This window comes from Notamacropus eugenii, chromosome 1 (genome assembly GCF_028372415.1).
Source record: "Notamacropus eugenii isolate mMacEug1 chromosome 1, mMacEug1.pri_v2, whole genome shotgun sequence".
Classification (NCBI taxonomy): domain Eukaryota; kingdom Metazoa; phylum Chordata; class Mammalia; order Diprotodontia; family Macropodidae; genus Notamacropus; species Notamacropus eugenii.
The window spans coordinates 732,821,620-732,842,077 of record NC_092872.1 but is presented as its reverse complement, the minus strand read 5'-3'; the positions used below and the strand labels follow the sequence as shown (position 1 = coordinate 732,842,077).

At 37.2% G+C, this 20,458-nt stretch overlaps 1 protein-coding gene across 4 annotated transcripts in view; it reads left to right on the top strand.

Moving 5' to 3' along the window:
• The window catches only part of CTNNA2 (catenin alpha 2), a 1,515,416-nt gene that overhangs the window by 1,466,149 nt on the left and 28,809 nt on the right, over positions 1–20,458 (top strand). The window contains exon 18 of one of the 4 annotated variants that reach the window (XM_072637016.1): positions 8,698–8,841. The exons of the other annotated variants lie outside the window; for them this stretch is intronic. Coding sequence (XP_072493117.1) covers positions 8,698–8,841 — 144 coding nt within the window. The remainder of the gene's footprint in view (positions 1–8,697; positions 8,842–20,458) is intronic. 4 annotated transcript variants of the gene reach the window in all.

Sequence of the window (20,458 nt, the reverse complement as noted above, 5' to 3'; positions counted from 1 at the left end):
GCCACATTTTCAGAAGAAGAGTGGTCCATATTTAATTAAATTCTACCTATTTTAAAGCACCTCCCTGAAGAATTTTCTTTCCTTTCTATTAGATGTTTTTGAGGTAGGCTTTTCTGTTGCACAAAGGACTTGAACAGAGCTTCAAGGACTGCTAGGGAGATCTGAAGCAGTTCATGAAGGTTCTCAAGGACTTAACTATTCTGTATTTGTAAAACTAGGCTTATGACAGAGAGACTGATTGTGTACTGGCAAGAGTACTAGATAGGAAATTAGAAGACCTTGGTTTTAATCTGAGGCCTATTTCTGATTTCCTGTGTGCTCTTAGGGGAGTCCATTAAGCTTCCTAGCCCTCACATATTTGTAAAAGGAGAGTGCTGAAAAGATTATCTTTTCAGATCTTTGCAGTTTTAAAACCTATGCTCTCATGAATAATCTTAAGCAGGTCATTCTGGTTCTAAAATGTTTTATTTTATTTTTTTCTCTCTGGGTGGAATTTTCAAAGTTTTAGTTACTCTTTTGACCTATACAAGAATGAGTTAACGCATCAATGTTAGCAGTTTCACAAATTTACACCTAATGGTTTAGTCATTTCGTTCCAGTGTAATCCAATCCAACAAGCATTTGAGTATCTACTCTGTGTAGGGTACTAAGCTATATCCTTTGGAAAAATACAGAATGAAAAGCAGCAGTCTTAATCATCAAGGATATTATACAGTTCTGGGGAGGCTTGAGTCAAATAAAGAAGTAATTTGAACATGAGAGAAGGGAAATTTTCTTTTTGGATTAGCCATAAGAGATGGCCCATGAGCTGTACTTTGAAGGAGGATAATACTTTCAGTTTTGTAAGCCAGTTTTTCTTCCTTCTGTTCTTTTCCTTTTTCTCCCTGCCCCTCCTTTTGTTTTCTTTTGATGATTGTGAGGTCACTCCATGTTAGTGCCTCAGTTTCTTCAAATATAAAATGAGAATTTGGGGATAAATAATCTGTACATCTATTTGAAAATATTTGTGACCTATTTTGGAGGCTTGTAAAATCAAGTATATAGAGCTTTGCACCTAGCTTCATAAGCCTACAACAGATTTTCAATTGAATGGAAAACTGCAAGCTCTTTGAACATATTGCTGAAATCTGGAACACAGATTTTTCATAGAATGGAATAGTGGAGGGAATCATGTCATCCATCTCCCTTATTTCACAGACTAGGTAACTGAGGCCCAGAGCATGGAAGGGCCTCCCTGGATATTGCACCACATATCAGTGGCAGGTTAGGGACAAGAACTGACACAGACTTTGACGCTTCCTCTGTCCTTCCCTAGGTGTATTTCTGATCTATGCTATACATGTTTATTATGATTACAAAGCATAATAAGTGTGTATACCATACCACTTTTGTCTCCACACAACCCCAACTATCCATTTCTAATGCTGAGAAAAATCAACTCAATTTTTCCATGTTGGAGAGAAGCAATCCCAGAGAAAACCACATTCATTGTGCACAGGAATAGGGGGAAGTCCCCTCTGGTGAAATCATCAGCTGAAGATCTAGTACCACTTTCAGAATTTGTTAAAAAAAAAAAAAAGCAGAATTCCCTAGGGCAAACAGTTGGGGAGCATCCAAATACTTCTCTCAGAATTGCTTAATCCTTCCAAGGAGAGTGCTTGATATGGACATCTAGCTAGAATAATAGCTTGTTCCACTCATTCCCCTGAGGGATATCAATTATGTTTTAAAGCTCCTTATATCTCTTCTTTCACCAAATTTTCTTCAGACTCCTAAGATATTCCATAGCTCACATCTTTGCATGTTATAAAGGACGTAATTATACTGGAAAGCAAAAGGGACTCAGTTATTCTCCCTAGAGACTTCTCACACATCCTAGTTTTTAAAACTAAAGTGATAACTGATTTGTTCTGGACTCCTGGATCTCTTTTATCCCTAGTTAGGATTCCTGTCATCTTGCATTATTCTAGACATTTATATAAATAACACTAGGCAAACCCTCGGAGGGGAAAGCTATCCATTTCCAGCATACATATGATTTTCTATTGGAACTAAGCAAAAGATTATGTGTTCCTGCATGTCAGTGCCCATAAGCAATTTTTTGGAAGACATGGCATAGGGAGGTGAGATTTCTATAAGGACAGTAATGAGAAAACCAAACAAAGGCTTTTGAAATTCAGAAATTGTAGAAGATGGTTTTTACTGCATAAATACCACATATTTCACAATCCAAACTGTTAGTACAGAGCAGTAATGAGTAATTTTTTTTTTTTTTTTTTTTTGCAGAGGGCAACTACTTTCATGGGGACAAAGATACAATTTCAGATTGAATTATTAAGGAGCTCATCTGTAATACTGTTTTGGAAAGGAGGAAACCTAATCATTACAATGAGATTCCTCTTTTAATTAATTTTACTTGTTAAATAGGTATTAAACCTGGTTGTTTCTATATTACCACTTAAAATGTTGTCAGCATCCTCCAAATTTTGCACCTTAGACAACAGCATCAATTGCACTACCCTAGTTACAGTATTAAACCAGGCATTGTAAGCAAATCATGAATAAGCAGTAGTGCTTTCCCTGCTTGTCCCCAGTTGTGGCTGGATCTCTCTGACCCAAATAAAATTGGCCAATTTAGTCAAGGAACTTGTCTTTTTTTAAAGAAATAAATGAACTAACATACAAATTGAATATTTCAAATCATGATAGTTCAGAAAAGTGACAACTTGAAAGGGATATACCACTTGCTTTGTTAAAGACACTCATTTAAAAATACTGGGGAACAGACTTGTCATATAGAGATCATCCAAATAGTCAGTGTGTGTTTAGGGTTAGAGCTGGTTAGGGTTAGCTGGGATTTGAATTGTTTTTCTTGTGATGGGGGTTGTTTTGTTTTATTTTTCTCACCACTGAAGTCTAGCCTGTTTATTCAGAGAAATTGAGCTGGTGAACACAGAAATCTAAGACAAACAATTCCTTCTGAACAGCACAGAATCTTAGAATGTCAAAACAAGAAAGATAATAAACATAATCTAGGTAACTCTTTGCTTTACAATACAGAAAACTGAGGTTTAGCATTGTGATTCGCTTAAAGCCATAAAATTCCCTACTAACAAATATATACCTGAGTGCCAGATCTACTGGTTTGAAATGCCAGAATATTAACTGGGGATTTCCCCAGGGCTTAAGGTATTGAAGTAGTTATATACTACCTAAGTTCCAGAAGGCTAAGGACATATTTTATAGCAGAAATATTAAATGACCATCTCTTTGGAATAGAAACCAGTATGGTCCTCTGCCTCCAAACACCAAACTACCACCTACACTTTCTCATTCTATCATAAGAGACTCTTCTTATTTTCGTGGGAGATGTTGACTTGATTCTCTCTGAATCCCATATAAAAATGGAAGGGCTATCACCTCTAGTCTTTATTGGGCCAAGTTTCCATTAGTTTTCATTAATTGATAAAAAATGATAACAAGGCTATGGAAATTGGATAGGATAGCTTTTAAGTTTTTTTAAAGTTGCTTGTACAAATATAAATATAGAAATAAATTCATAAATATATATACATGTACATATGTGTATATATCTAGTAAATAAATTCTATGATATATAGATAAACATACAAACTCAATTTAGGATATGTATAGGATATGTATGTGTATGTGTGTGTTTGTATGTGTGTGTGTAGGACATTAGTAACGAGCTCAAAATAGGTGTGATATGGGAAGTAGCATTTGAACCAAACCTTGAGGATGCTAGAGTTCTCTGATGCAGAGGTGGGAAGGGATAAGAGTACAGACACAAAATACGTACTGTGCAAATTCAGAGGTGGAAGATGCAATGCTGTATATCAGGTATAGCAAACTAGTTTTGCTAGAATATAGAATGTGTTAATATGAGTAATGGTGAATAAATCAGGAAGGGTATTCAAGAGCCAGCTTGAAAAGGACCAGATTATCAAGGGCTTTAAATGCCAGAGAGGAGTTTGGTTTTTTTTTTTTTTTTTGGTTTGTTTTTAATCTTATAAACCATTGAGAGTCACTGGACCTTCTTGAGAGGAAGAATAAGATTAGATTGAGTTTTAGGAATACAAATTTGACAGTGATGTGATAAATAGGGGAAAGTTTATTAGTTTAGATTGGGAAACTGATTGAGATCTTTTATAGTAACCAGTGTGGCTCCTGTATGAATGGAGAGGATGATGCAGATAATGATAAGAAGAAGAATAGTTGTATTCATTTATGTGGTTTTATATAGCATTTTATGCATTACAGAGTACTTTACATCATGTTAGAGAAGACATTAACATTTCTATATAATATCTGTATAATAATAACTCTCAGCTTTCTTCCTAAAATGTTTTACCCAATAGGACATTTTATAGGTAGGTGGTCCCTTGAAAAATGTTGGGAGCTTTCTCTCATTTTTTAAGCAGTATTATGTATAAAGGTGAACACATCCAAATATGACTCTACCCATTTTTTTTTGGCACATAAGGGGAGTTACTGATGACAAACAACACTATTTAAAATTGTTCTTATTTTTCAGTTGTGTAATCAGTCAGTTCTCCTTTCCTTTTCCTTTCCTAAACTTGAGATGGGTATACTGCAATCAATTCTGGGAGATAATCTAGATGATTATTTAAACATGAATTATCTAAGTTTCCCTTCCTGTTCCTCCAACTTTGGGATATTCCAGTATTCATTTGTGGATTGCAGCCTCAGGATGATAATGGAAATGAACCTGAAAGCTCTCCATTTTATGTAATTTCTTCAAATTGGAAGAGGAAGCAATTCAATCTATTGGCTGAATAGATTGTGGGTCTTGTTTATCATTTATGTCTGCTGTCTATTTCTTGTGGCTCAGTTGAGAATAAAGGGAGTTTAGATGCACCCTTAATGCTTCCAAGCTGGGATTTTGTGTTCATTTCTGGATTTTCTCATCCTTTGACGTTAGCTTTTTCATAAGCAAGAGATCACTGCTACTGTAAGGAAAGGAATTTCTGGGGTTTTAAACAACTTATTCTGGCTTTGTATTCCCAATGCACAGACACTAATCAGCACCTTCAATGGAATAGTATTTAGTCTTTTTTGTCTGGGAGATTGTCTGATTCATTTCACTTATGTTGTCACATGACAAACATATTTCAGAATTATACCATTCCCCAAGTTCTTTCTGAGTAAAAGAAAAATAGACTTTTTTCTGTCTCATATGCCTCATTCAAAGTGTATATTCTGTGTTATTTCTGTTTCAAAGTAATCTTTGCCTAGGATAGCCATATGTCTGCTGATGGATATCTGCTTGCATTTAAAGTGTCCTTGGTTTCTTGGACCCTATACGCTATTTTTGAAGTATTCTTTCTAGTCGGATTTAAATAATTCATATGCGATGATTTTTTTATCCCAACCCCCAGAAAAGACACCATGTTCATTTATATGGACCTAGCAAATGGGACATGTTTCTTGAAGTATGAACTAACTGGCCATTGAGGTCCCTAGCAACCTAGAAATTCTTTGATTCCGTGTGTTCATTCTCTCAAACTGCATTGTCTGAGTCTTCATTGAACCATCCCTTCTTTGATGACCTGAAAACATAAGCTCCACATGTTTTCATCTCTATCCTAACTTCTTGAAGCCAAATAATTCTTACTTAGCTTTTGTTCATGTTTACCATTTCATAAATATTTCCAGCATCTCATTTTTACCTCTGTTCTCTGAGAATTCTTATTTCTGTGGATGACTTGCCCCAAACTATGAACAGGAAACTAACATCTGTCTCATCAATACAAAATAGTATAACCTTTCTCTTTTAGATTTACATTACAATGCTGTTGAACAAATAGGGAAAGAGGTATGGGTTAGAGAATCTCAGAGAATTTCTACCCAGCATCATCAGTGAAGACCATTAATTGACTTTTCTCATCTTTAGCCTTTGTCAAAATGAAAACTCCATCATAAAAGAGAAATAACGCCATCTCTCCCTCTGGGAGGCTTATGCTTTAAAATCTGCTGTTATCAAAACAAATCAGCATTTGTTTCCCTATTCAACTGCAACTCTTTTGGACAATGGAATGGAGAATAAAAGCCAATAGGCTACAGTCAGAAAGACCATCTCAGTTATTATGTGTATAATTTCCCAATGTTTGAATACATCTTTTGATGGCTTCTTTTGGAACAAGCAAAAATCATATGACAGAAATGGTGCCATCTGACTTTTAATCACAAGTCCTGCTAAGCTCTTCCTTCAGACTCTCCCTTCCTTAAGTCTTGTTTCCTATTTAGAAAACAATCCCTCCAAAAAATATTTGAAATTTATATTCAGTCTTTGACCATCAAAATGCAATATCTTCACTTGCTACTTGGAATCTCCATAGTCCTTCTAATCAGTAACTTCACAAGGAATTATCTTTGTTCATTTGAGAATATCGAACATTCCCTGCACTGAGACAGAAACAGGACATTTAGAAATGACATTTAGAAATCTTGATCCAGATTAGCCCATAGCTGAGCAGCTTTAGTATACTAGGTCATAAAAAGAAACAGATAAAATCTGATTCTGTCATGACATTCCAGGGGAAAAAAAAGTTTCGCTCAGTGGCTTCTAACACAACTAAAGGCATCATTGCAAATTTCACACTCAGCCATACCTAATTCAACACTCCACCCAAGAATCCAGCACAATTCACCACTAGGTATCATTTTGATTCAGCCTAGTTTTGCATTGGGGTCCTGAAGTCATTGTTTAAAATTAAATGAGATTGCTGTTATGAAAGAACAAACAAATCTTGCAGTCTCTCTTAGGTAATATGATACATCCATGCTATCTTACTTAAAGTTGAATTTTTTTTCTAAGACAGTCACAAAACCTCTTTATTTATTTATTTTTTTTTAGTTGGAAGTCAAATTGGTAGTTTGGGGGGAGAAGATTTTAAACATCCTAATACATGCTGACACATCCTGGGGGACTGCACAACACAGAAATTTTGGCACACAGAAAGGGTCATATAAATAGAAGTAAACAGTTTAGCTGGGAGACATTTTATTTACCAAAGACAAATGACTGTCACATCTATCAGCCAGTCTACAAATAGCCCAACACCCTTTTTTATTTAATGAAGAGATGAGGCCAATGTTGCTACATCAGAAGGTGTTTGGGATTTAGTGCTTTTACATATTATAAAATGAGTTATTCCCTTACCTATATTTTCATATATTTAAGAAAACTCTCTTAAAAAGAAATGCATGTAATTAACAAATTAGAGCTAGTAGCACCTGATCACTGGAATGGGTACTGGCTTTTAGGGAGACTGCTGAATTGAGAAAGCTATCCTTTCAGGAAGAAAAAAAAAAATCATGACAGATGCTCACAAAGATTAAGACCCTAGCCTGCCTTCATTCATTGTCCTATAATTTGCAATAATTGGGGCTCTCTACTCATAGTGAAGTTGTATTTCAATGGGGAGCTTTTAAAGGGTTCATTTATTTATTTTTGCCAAAGAGGCTCCCCAGTCAAGTATTTGTTTGACTATTTAGTACCCTTCCCCACATTATATCATGGTACTTTCCAATTTTGTTTGATTTCCCTTAAGGACTGGCCATGAAATGATATGAAGGCCATGTTGATATGATTACTGCCAGATCAGCTTGGACAAGAGACAAAATGGTCACTGTCATTCCTTAGGCCTCATTGAGTTATCCTCTCCCTCCCTCCACATACGTAGTACCAAAAACATCTTGCCATCACATATGATTTTTCAACTGTTTTGTATTTGCCCTAGTTATCTTTTTGCAAATATACAGGGTGCCCCAAATTCTTATTGATATTTAGGTTTTAATAACATTTTTCAACTTATTTAATTAAAATCATTTAGTTAACCTATTCAAACTTGAGCTATATTTAGAATAAGGGAGATTTCTGCACTAAGACTAACCCGTTTTTTACACACACAAGTAGACTCACATGCTAAACCTTTGCCAACATTGTTAGTATTATTTTGCAGTGAATGGCACTTTTGGAAGAACTATCTTAAAATGGCTTATGGGCATTATTGATTTTTGAAATCCAATGCCCTTGACACAATCTAACTGTGCATCTTAAAAAAATAAAAGAAGAGTAACTAAAAGTTACAGTAGCAACAATGAATGAATTAAAACATCATTGATTTCTATGGAAGAGGTGAGTATCCTTTTGGCCCCATTTCACAGCTGGGCATGCAGATGCTGGACAATTTGCTGAAGGTCACGCAGCAGGGCAGTGGAACTTCTAAGAACAGCATCTAAAATTGCCAGCTTCTTGTTCCAGGCTTTAAGAGCTGTGGCCCATGCTTTCTTTCTTGGTGATCTTCTAAACCTTAATTAGGACCTTCCACCCTACTACTCCACCACCTACCCCTTGGTATGCTTTACAAGGCACAATTGCTTCTTTGTCCTACTTCCAGATGGTGGATATCAAGGCTCAATGGCAGCCGGCAAATGGAGTTCAAATCACAGGATATCTTTATATAAAAAGCCCCTGTGTCTCTTACTGGACCTAACTCTTTCATGACAAAATTCCTCCCTCTAGTTCTTCCCTCTCCCATCCTTTTCCTACCCTTTTCCACCCTTCCCTTCCCTTCCCTCTCCCAAACTAGGGTATCGTTTTTCTCTTGCACTCTCTCTCACTCTCTCTTTTCTGTATCTCTCGGAAATCAGACAGGAGTTCAGAACACTTTCACTACCTTTTATGAGGTAGATTGTGATGTCATAGATGGGGGCAGGGCTAGTCAACTTTCTACCCACCTACCAACCTGTGCTGAGGGAGCTCTGCTCGGGAGTGGAAGCAGTGATTCTTCCATGGTGAGTAACTTCACTTTCTAATCTTTCTCTCATTACTAACATTAGTCACAAAGGGTCTCAGGGGTGTGTGGGAAAGTTTATCCAGTCACATGTTATTATTGGCCAACAGTAGATGGTAAGAGATTTTCCTCTTGTTTCCTTATGTTACAATCTTCCACTGGTTAATGGTATTCCTAATGAAGAAATCTTAGGCCTCAGTGATGACCATGCCAACTGAACTCTGACTTGATTTGTGCCTGAAAGGTGCCCCATAATTAAGAGTCATCAATCCATTCCCCAGTTGCCCTGGTAGCTTATACAATAAACTGGAGAGCTAGGAGGATTTTTACTCCCATTTTTCTCCAGATTTCTTGGGTTACTTTATTGTAGGAAGATGTCTGCCAGAGATTCAGCTTGTTACATTTCCCAGTCTAGTGGAAGAATTCTAATATGAGGAGACTGAAAACAAAGAAAAAGTAAACATGCAAAAAAGGATTCTGACACAAGTGAATATTTTGAAATTCAAAGCTTATGGTTCTGTTTCCTATATAATGGAGCTAGAAGTAGAGTATTTCCAGACATCTCTACTTGATTATCATGGAAGGATAAAGATACTGATCTTATTTAAGTAGAATTGTTTAACAATTTAAATCAGATGAAGGATACTATTTCATTTGTTGTATCATTATCCTTATTGTTATTATTTTGCACTGGTACTTCTGGTTTTATTGATTGGCATTTTATTTATTCTGTGATGATCGTCATATTTGTCCTTTCCCATCACCTTTTTTTCCCCATCTTTTAGGTCTTTTTTGCAATTGTGTAGATGTCAACATTGCTACAAAATGGTGGAACATATTCTTTAGCATAAAAATAGGAGTCTTTATAACTTTGGGGTGGGAGAAGAGCATATTGGGCAGACTAGAAGAACCCAACATATAATCCTTTTGAATTATAAGGAATAGAAAGAATGTATTATTTAACCTTTGTTTAGTACCATAAATCTCCATCTATGATTGACTAGCATTGTGTATTCTGGCTAGAGGTAAGAGAATGATCAAAATTGTGACAAAAAAAGAATACTGCCTCCTTTGCCTTCAACATTATGGATTCCATCCTGCCATTGACCCAACGTCTAAGTGAGGCAAACTCATTTAGATGAAAGAAACTCACTGTTTCCTGGGTGGGTAACTTTACTTCTCCATCCTTCTCCTTACCTTCCATGCTAATCCCTGCAATCCGCTGTAAAATACAGTCTCTGTTGGTGACCCCACTGGCTAAAAATAAAATAAAGCTTTAGAATAGCAACTTGGCTTTTTGAATTCTCAAATTACCAGGGGATCAGTTCTTGGTGAATCATATTAACAGAAAATTCCATGGGCTAGTAGGGGAGAATATGGGAATCAGAATGATCCCCTCTCCCTATTCTAAAAGAAACCCCTTCTGAACCTCCTACTGGCTGCTTCCTTTTTTTGATCTTTTTGCAAAATGAAATTATCACCAGACAAACATTTTATTTGATTCTAAATAGCATTCCCTAGTGAATTCTGAATAGTTCAAATCAAGTCCAAATTATATATGTCAATTAATTAATCAACAACAATTTATTAAGTGCCCTTGCTAGATACTGGTCATATATGTATAAAGAAAAATTCCATTCTGTAATGGATATTTCTATAGAAAAGTAATCATTATACATATTTTCAGGGCAACTCTCTTTTATTCATATTGTCATAATAACTATCTAACAGCTAACATTTAAAAAAATCCAAACAAAGATCAAGTTGAATCCACATTAGATGCATAGGTAAGCATTACATGTAATTAGCACGAAGTTTAAACTGTGAGATTCTGATGTTGTTTGAAGAATTCTGGTTAACAGTTTACTTAAATAAATTTAAAAAGAGAAACAAAAACAAAACTTTCATGCACTTTGCTCAGCAAATTCTTTCTGATCAGCCCAGACCAGAAACTGTGAATTGTCAGAAATTCTGAAGCAACAAAGTCTAAAATATGAAAATTTTACTGCGTTTGCATAGAAATCAGCCAAGCTAGCCTTTACTCTCTCGATGTTCACACCTGAATTGAATTTGGAACAAGTGGACAAAGCCTCCCCTCCCTCTTTTCTATTTTGAAGTGCCCACCCTCATTCTCCATCAACTGGCAACTGTCCTCACCAGCCATTGGTATTCTCTGTGCTGGTACTATGGATCCCTGTGAGATCTGCACCTTGCAAGTATCTTAAGACTTTTTTTTTTTGTTTAGGTTAGTAATTCACCATTTAACATGGCAAAGTAATCATTGACAAAGTGCTAAATGGAAAGGCCCAAGGGAGACAAATATTAACACAAGCAAGACTCCTCTTCCATTAAAATAGACCATAATTGCCTTTTCATATAGGCCCACTGAGGTCAATAAAATCCGAGTAATGACTGTGCTTGGGAAAATATTTGACCAAGGATGTCAATGTGTTGGTTGGACTTTGGGGAAGACTTTGTTTTATTTTTTAGTAAATTATGTCCCTGGCAGCACTTTCATCCCAAATGTAGATGACCAATGTACTCCATGTGGTAAGAAGGCTGATACTGCCCCCAAAGGTATTTTCCTGATACCAAGAACAGAATCCCAGGCTGCCTTCCATGATGATAAAACCACCCCCAAAGTTGTCCCAAAGGAAAAGTTCCCGGTATACACTTGTAGTCCAAGTTGTTAATTTTACTTTTTTTTTTGTCAATCCTTCACACAGATACCAGGTAAGGATTGCTTATATTTTACAAACATATGGGACACGGCCATCTGTGAGTGAAGAACAGTGCTGTGGTGCAATTGTTCAATGGGAGGTTATGCCCATGGAATGCCTTTTCCATGCATGCAGTTTCTACACGATGTGTGCATGATCTTGTTTCTGGTTTTATAAAACTTTTCCTTCTGTTTGGGTGGGTTACAGGGTTGTCAGTTTCTCTTTTAAGTGCCAAAGGACAACTGAATAGATAATTGTGGTATAAAGTACTGGACAGTGGTCTGAGTTCTATTATTATTAATAAACTTATTTATAAAGAGCCTATTATATGTCAGGTGCTCAGGATGCAAATAAAAAAAAAAATGAAATCATCTACTCTGAAGAAGTATATATTCCAATGGGGAAAATAACTAAATATGTATTGCCTCTCCTTTCTCCTTTCCCCATTGATGAATATCAACACCTTTGGGAAATGTAACTTATCTTTTTATGCTTATTCAGGGACTTTCTCTCCACCAAACTGTCAAAGTAGTCTGCCACCCTACCCTCTTTGGATTCTCCCTGGAGGTAGCCTGAGGCATGTCACAAATTCAATGCCCTGTTAATCCAATGGTTTGCTCCATTGACTACAAGTCTAGCTTCTAAAGTCCATCTTGTATAAAATAAAGCTTCTCTGAGGCTCCTTCCACCTCTAAATTGTTATTTTCATTCAGTCATTTCAGACTCTTTGTGACCCCATTTGGGATTATCTTGGCAATGATATTGGAGTGGTTTTTCATCTCCTTATCCACTTCATTTTACTGATGGGGAAATTGAGGCAAACAGGTTTAGGTGACTTGCCCAGGATCCTACAATTAGTAAGCGTCTCAGGTCAGTTTTGAACTCAGGAAGAGGAGTCTTCATGATTCCAGGCTCTGCACTCTGTCTACTATATCACCTAGCTGTCCTAAATTATAGCTAGCATTTTAACGCTTGAAAATGCTTTACACGGATTATTTTATGTGGTCCATACAACTAGCTAAGGAGGTCAGTTCTGTTACTATTTTCATTTTCCAAAAAGAGGAAACTGAAGTCAAGAGATATCAAGGGCCTTGCCCAGGTAGGAACATATAGCTATTAAAGGTCCTACAGAGGGTTCAAATTCAGTACTTCCTAACTCGAATCTAACACCCTGCTACGAAGCCTGGTGGCCATAAGACTACACAATTCAAAAATAACCAAAAGTAATGATGATATGATGATGATTAGCATTCAGATGGTATCTTAAATTTGGAAAACCATTTTGCAAATATAATAGCCCTGGATCCTCACAACCATCCTGTGAGGCAGACATTATTGTCATTACTGTTTTTTTATAACTGAAAAAACTGAGGCTGAGAATCTAAGTGACTTACCCTAACTTTGCAGTTAGTTAAGTGTCTGAGGCAGGATTTGAACTTAGGTTTTCTGATTCTAAGTCTAGTGCAATATCCACCCTCTCACCTACTTGCCAGCACTATATTCATTGTGCCATCATGCTGTCCCCCAGTTGTGAGTCCCCCCAATTAATGGCCTACCCACTCTACCCCCACTTTGAGATTATCTCAAATTGATGTTGCATGCAGTTTACATTTACTTACAAGTTAACAATAGAAGTCAAGCACTTTAAAGGGTAGAGACTGTTTCCTTTTTTTCATTGGGTCCTTAGACCTGACCCAATAAAGGAATTAAATAAATGCCTGTTGATATAGGTTAGTTGAAGAGGAAGATTGTCTTCTTACCCCCAGAGTTTCAGGATTGGAATTAATCATTACCCATCTCCATACTGGTCCAATCAAAAGGGAAAATATTTGAAATCCAGAGAGAAGGAGAATCATGAGAAACCTCAGAACCGCATGATTTTCATCTAACCTGGCTTTAATACTCCATTGCTTCAATCCACAATTTCCTATTCTCCCAAAGGAGTGTGACTCCTGCCAAGATGTTTCTGAAAATATTAGGTTTCATTTGAGCACTTCCCTGCCTTGAAGATAAGAAGGAATGAGGTGCCTTCATTTTTCCTCCTTAGTTGTTTTGGTTTTGTGCAAATAAAAACATGCTCTTTTCTTGCCAGAGGCTGAGATGCTGGGCCACCTTCAAGCTGTTGACTGGTGTATGGCCATGGCTTCCTGTCTTCAGAAAGTCTCTCTGGCCCCCTTGATCTGAACACTGTCTTTGTAGGATATGAGATTTCATGAGTTCTTTCAATGATGACTTTGGGACACAGAGCTATTTTACATTTCCTCCCTCACTTGCCCTAGGCTAAAGGCAGCCTAAGATCTGAGAGAAGTCCAAGAAAATTATTGCCAAGACCTGGTCATTCCTGAGATTGGAAAAAATGTAAATCACATGATTATGGGCTCTGAAATGACATACAGGTTATAGGGCCCCAAACTCTTGTGAGGGCAACATTAGCAATATTATGAATGATATATTTAGATTAATTAATACTCAGTAGTTAGCAACATCATAAAATATTGAGAATAACAAATTGACAGTAATTGATATCTGATACTAAACTGTTTTTATCAATAATATTAACCATTATCTAATATAAAAGTACTTCATTAATAGCATAAAATATCAGCTCACATTTTATGTGTGCATGATGTATGTATACATAATAATAAGCATTTCTGTAATACATAAAAGTTTGAAAAATGTATGCCAAATCATTTGGTCCTCACAAATACCCTGGAAGGTAGGTGCTATTATTATCATCCCTATTTTCCAGATGAGGAAATTGAGACTAAGGGACTTTAAGTGACTTGTCTCAATTCATGCAAGATAGTGTCTTATGGTACAATATGAACCCAGGTTTTCCTAATACCAAGTTCCAAATAGTCTATTCACTGTTCCAACTAGCTACACACACACACACACACACACACACACACACACACACACAAAACACACCCATGCTCATATACACATAGACATATGATATCATAAAAGTTCTGATGCAGCTCTAAGCTTAGAGCTGCACTAAGACTTTTGGAACAACCTGTTAGCATTTGCCTTACATAAATTCTCTATTTTGATTCCTACAGAAACCCTCTTAGGGAAGTGCTAGAAGTATTTTTATATTTCTTCTGTAGATAAGCAAATTATGTTTGAAAAAGGGTAAATGATTTTATCCAGAGTCACAAAACTCATGATTATCTGAGATAGGATTTGGACACAGGAGGCAGTAACTCTAATTGCCCCAGAGGATCACAGATATAGGTGACTATGAAAATTCAGGGGATATCTGGGTCTACTGTTTCATTTTAGTAATGAAGAAACTGAGAACCAGAGAAATTGTGACTCACTCAAGGTCATACAGGACGTATGACAAAATGATGTAATCCTTGGTCCTTTGACTCCAAAGCTGCCACATTGTTTTGTGTCTCAACTTCTGTATCTCAGTTCCCTGTATTGTATTGTAGAGGAAGAATAATTGAAATTGTTTGTTGTTTTCCCAACAGCCAGATTCTATACTGGTTTGAAGTTCCTTGAGAAGCAATAAGATCACATATAACAAGTCAGAGGTCCCGAATTAAAATCCTGATTCTGCCCATTAGCTACCTACCTTACTTTGGACAAGACACTTGACTTGTCTGGGTGCCATATTCCTCATGTGTAAAATGAGGGGCTTGGATGGCCTCCCTTTCTGCTTCCACCTCTTAACCTGGGCCCTGGCATTTGTGACCATCAGGCTATCATAGACTTGAAAGGGGTCTCAGTGACCATGTTGTCCAGTCTGCATTTGTAGGGAACACAAGCCAGGAAGGAGAAGTGACTTTCCCCAAATCAAACATTATTAATATCACGGTCTTTATTTTTCAGTACCCCAAGCCACTCTCAGAGACTATTCAGTACAGATGTATTTCTGATCCCATATAACTGGAGCATAGATTTGGAACTGGAAGGAACTGGAGAGTTCATTTACTTCAACATAATCATTTTAGGGAAGAGGAAACTGTGGCCCCGAGAATTTAAGGGATTTCCCCAAAATCACACAAGTAATTAGTGTCATGTTATACAAGCTTTGACCCTGGTCCTCTGACTCCACAAGTGCTCTATCCACTAGACTCCTTTATCATATCAGTGAAGGAAGTTTCCACACTGATTTCTCTATGTAGTTCCAATCACAAGACTAGACCTTTTCTCTATGAAAGCATATAGCTCCTTAATTAAGGATTCTAAATTATTCATTTCCTATTAACAACAATAATATTTTATAGCCATTCACATTTTAGAAGGTTTTGTAAAATCCTTTAACAACCCAGTCTTTCAGGAACAGATGAGATTAAAAAAAATTCTGTAAAGGTCATAAGCTAGAAATCAATGAGTTTGTAGAAGAGAAATCTGAATTCTGGCTTCTACTTTTGGCTTTGACTTAGACGGAGAATGTAATTTAAAATACAGAACTCCCTTGTTCCCTTTTTTTCATAAATAACTGCAATTTTCTGGTTCTGAAGAAGGCTAGGCCCCCTAGTCTTTCCATATTTTAACCTAGTGATCCTTGGCTTTGTATGTTGAGTGCCTGATTTTTATCCCCCTGAAATATTAGAGCTCACAACAGGAGAGCATGAGCGTCAATTGAGTTCCCAGAGACGGGAAGGGAGAAAATAGTTGTAGAATGTTGATACTAAAAAGTCCTTGGATAGATCTATGGAAGGAGCATAACTCCCTCCATTATGACCCTGAGAATACCTCCAAACTGTAATGAGGATGGATGTGGTCATAACTATTGGCTTAGAAATCTCCCATTGAATTTCCATAGTCCACTGGCAGGTGATGAGATAGTATATAGATACTGTGTGGAATGTTCTTTACCAATGTTAAAGAGGAGATGGTGAGTATACTCAGAATGCATACTTTTTATATAGCATCAGTCATTTCATTTAAGAAAAGTAAAATAATTGCCATTTCACACTTTTAAAAAAAGAAATCGGCTCTTTAGAGCAGACTCCTGCCAGGAGGGTAACACATCAGCCTAGGTGACTTTTCAATTTGAAATGATTTCTGTTTTGTATTGCCTGAAATATTCCTTGGTATGTGTGAGGCTGAAAATTAGTGACAAGGGATGTTTTATATCACAGCAAAGTGTGAGCAAGGAATTGGAGCTTTTTTATGAGATAATGGGTTTTTCAAGGGGGAGTTAAGAGCAGTAGGGACTCCAGATATCTCTTCATTCAATAGGTGTTCATAGACAAAGCTGTAATTCAAAAGTACTAGAAGAATTCAGTAGGGTGTGAGCCAGTAACCATTTAAAAACATGAAGTGGGAAGGGAGCTTGGAAAATCGTAATAAATTGAGAGGTGAAGCAACATCGCCTACTGATGATTTTCCAAGGACTCCAAGAATAGGTAGAATATGGAAAGGGGTATGAGGGAAAAGAGACAAGTATTTATTATGTATGTATTATGCCAGGCATTGTGCTAAGCAATTTTTCGATATTATCTTATCTGAGTTTCGTAGCACTATAAGGTACTTATTAGGATCTCTATTTTGTAATTGAGAAAACTGAGACAGAAATTAAATGACTTGTCCATGGTTACAAAGGTAGTAAGTGATCGAAATAATCACATTTTTAGTTATGCCCTCCTGTGTCCAGGTTCAGTGCTCTATCCACTGTGACATCTCACTATCTCAGTATAGGAGGAAGCATAGAAAGGGTCTAAGAATTAGGTGATCAGGGTTCAAATTCTACCATTCATTCTCTTTACCTATATGACCCTGGAAAATCACTTAACCTGTCAGGACCTTAATATCCCCTGGAAATTAAAGGTTGGACTAAATGGTTTCTGTGATGCCATTAATTTCTTTATTGTTGCCTTCATCTTATAATCAAGTGTTTTTCATAGGGTATAAGGAATATGGTAGTTTATTCCTGAGTGAAAAAGTGGATTCACATCCCTACATTTTTTAATGGTCAGCTTAATTTAAGACTTAACAGTTTCAATTTTAAGGCAGTTTGAAGGTTTTTTCTTCTTTCCCCTTTCTCCATCAATTTCACAAATTCTAGAATTCTTTTCACTGTGGCCTTCGATGACATTTCTGTGTAATTTGGCAATAATGGATGTCCATTCCTTTGAAGGTCCTCTCTTCCTTGAATTTGTGATATTGAGGGTTTCTAATGTTTCCTTAGCTTTTGTAAGGGAACATTGTACCCTTCATAGAGGCTCTTTGTTGTACCCAGATCCGGGTTATTTCCAATTTTACAGAGAAGTAAAGCTCATATAATAGAGTCTTTGTGGGTTGGGTTATAGATCATGCTTTAATTCTGTAAGCCTGGAGCTTGGACAGGAATGACCCCAGTCAGGAAAAGCCCTGCCCTCAAAGCCATGCCTTAAACCCAGGCACGGAGCAGGAGCATATTAATTTAGAAAGAATCTTAGCAGCCATCTATTCCCAGCTCCCTCTGATCAATAATCCAGTGCCTTTTTCTAGGAAGAAGCCATTTTGTTCTTTGTAGACCTATTCTACTTATTGATCCTACTTAGTGATACTAATTTTTAGGATGCTTTTCCTGACACCAAGCTAAAATATGTTTCTTTGTGATGACCACCCCATCCTTGGCCTGCTCTCTGGGCCTCAGACTGGACCCATTTCCAAGTGACAACCCTGCACCTATTTGATAATAGGCTTCATTCCCATTCTTCTACACCCCATTCCTCAGTCTCCTCCTCTCTGCACTAAGATCCTCAAGTCCTTCACTTGATCCTTCTATAGACGGAACTAAGAGCTATTCACCATTTTGATTGTTTCTTTTGTGTGTTCTCCAATGTAATTGTGCCTTTCCCAATCAGAAACATTCTGGACTCAAAACTTCAGATATGGTCTAATCAGGGCATAGAAAACTATGATTGTCATCTCCTTGCTACTGTAGCCAGTGCTTCTCTTAATGAAGTTCAGGACACCATTGCGTTTTTAAGTCCTATGTCACAAATATATTGAACTTATAAATTACTAAAACTCATAGCACTTTTTCTGATAGATTAATGTCTAAACAATCTTCTCTCTTTCTTGTACTTGTGCATATATATATATATATATATATATATATATATATATATATATATATATATATATATATATATATATATATATATATATATATATATTTTAGCCCAAATAGGGGAAAAAAAAAAACTTCATGCTTGTTACTATATTTCACTTAATATTCTAGCCAAGATCCCTAGAATATTCGACTGGATTCTCCATTGGAAACCTCCTTCCAATTTGCCAACCAAATATTAATAACTATTACTTAAGTTATTCTATTCAAGATATCCTAACTTAATTTATTAGTATTCTCATCTTGACCACATCTCTCCAGATTTTTTTTCAGAAAGATGTCAAATGCTTCACTAAAAACTAGAAAATCTAGATTGCTGGCTTTCCTAACTTTCCAGCTTAACAATCTTACTAAAACGGAAAGTTCAATCTATCTTGACCTAAGCCATTGTTTTGTTCAGTATTTCCAGTTATCCCAAGTCTTGGTGACCTCATTTAGGGTTTTCTTGGAAAAAGACACTAAAATGGTTTGCCATCTCCTTCTTCAGCTCATTTTACAGGTAAAGAAACTGAAGCAAAGAGGGTTAAGTGTCACTTGACCAGGGTCTCACTGCTAGTGTATTCAAACTCAAGGCTTCCTGACTGTAGGTCTGGTGCAATACTGTACCACCTAGTGACCTAACCTAAGTTATACTGTATCTTTGTTATCATTTCTTCCTTTTCTAACCATCTTCTTAATAATGTTTTGGGATTTTCTCAGTATTCAAAGTAAAACTCACTGACTATAATTTACGAATTCCTTTTGTTTCCCTCTGTGATGCATCAATAAATTGGAGAAAACCCTAAAGAAACAACCAGAATGATGAGCAGATCTTAATTCATGCCAGTTGTGGGGCATTTTGTTTCTCTATAACCTTTAAAATATCACTGACAAGGACTCAGAAATCACATCTGCCATTTCTTGACCCAAGAATCTAACTCATCTGGTTAAAGTCACTTGAATCTATGAAGAGAAACACATTTAAGTGTATAAACAATAAGTTGGTTTATCTCTGACACTTAATGAGCTGTGTGAATCTGGGCAAGTCACTTAACCTCCCTGACCCTCAGTTTCCACATCAGCAAAATAAAGTATAAAATATTTATTTCCCAGTGTTTTGAGTCTCCAAAGAAATGATGTATTAGAAATAGATTGCTTAAAGACATTTCCTGACAGAGAACTCAAAGAGGACTTGGGTTTGAAATCCACATAATCTGTGAAATGGGTGAAAGAGAAGAGGGGGAGGGGGGGAGCCAGGATGGCGGAGTAGAAAGACGCACATACACATAGCTCCGAACCCACAACCCATAGAACATCTACAAAAAAGTAACTCACGGCGAATTCTGCACCCAGAGGCCACAGAACATTGGAGCAAGGGAGATTTCTGTTCCAGAGAGACCTGCAAACCTCTCACAAAAGGTCCTTCGTGCCGCAGACTGGGTGCTGGGACTGGGAGCTGAGTACAGCCCTGCCGCAGCCACGGCACCAAGAGGAAAAGATCCGAGGGGGCTTCAGGGACGGGATCTCCAGCGGCCACGCGGGTCCCTCCACCCACAGGTGACAGGGGTCGGTGAGAGGGTCTCTTTGGCGGGTAGAGAGGGGAGTGGGGTGCCCCCATAACTCAGGCACCCTCGGGAGGCAACAGCAGAGGCTGGAGCAGACCAGGGCTCCCCAAGCAGTCAGGAGCCTGGATCCATTGCTGAAGGTCTGTGCATAAACCCCCTGAGGGAACTGAGCCCGTGAGGCGGCCCTGCCCTGACCTGAACACCTGAACTTAATCTCACACTGAATAGCAGCCCTGTCCCCACCAAAAGCCCTGACGCTGGGAAGCAGCA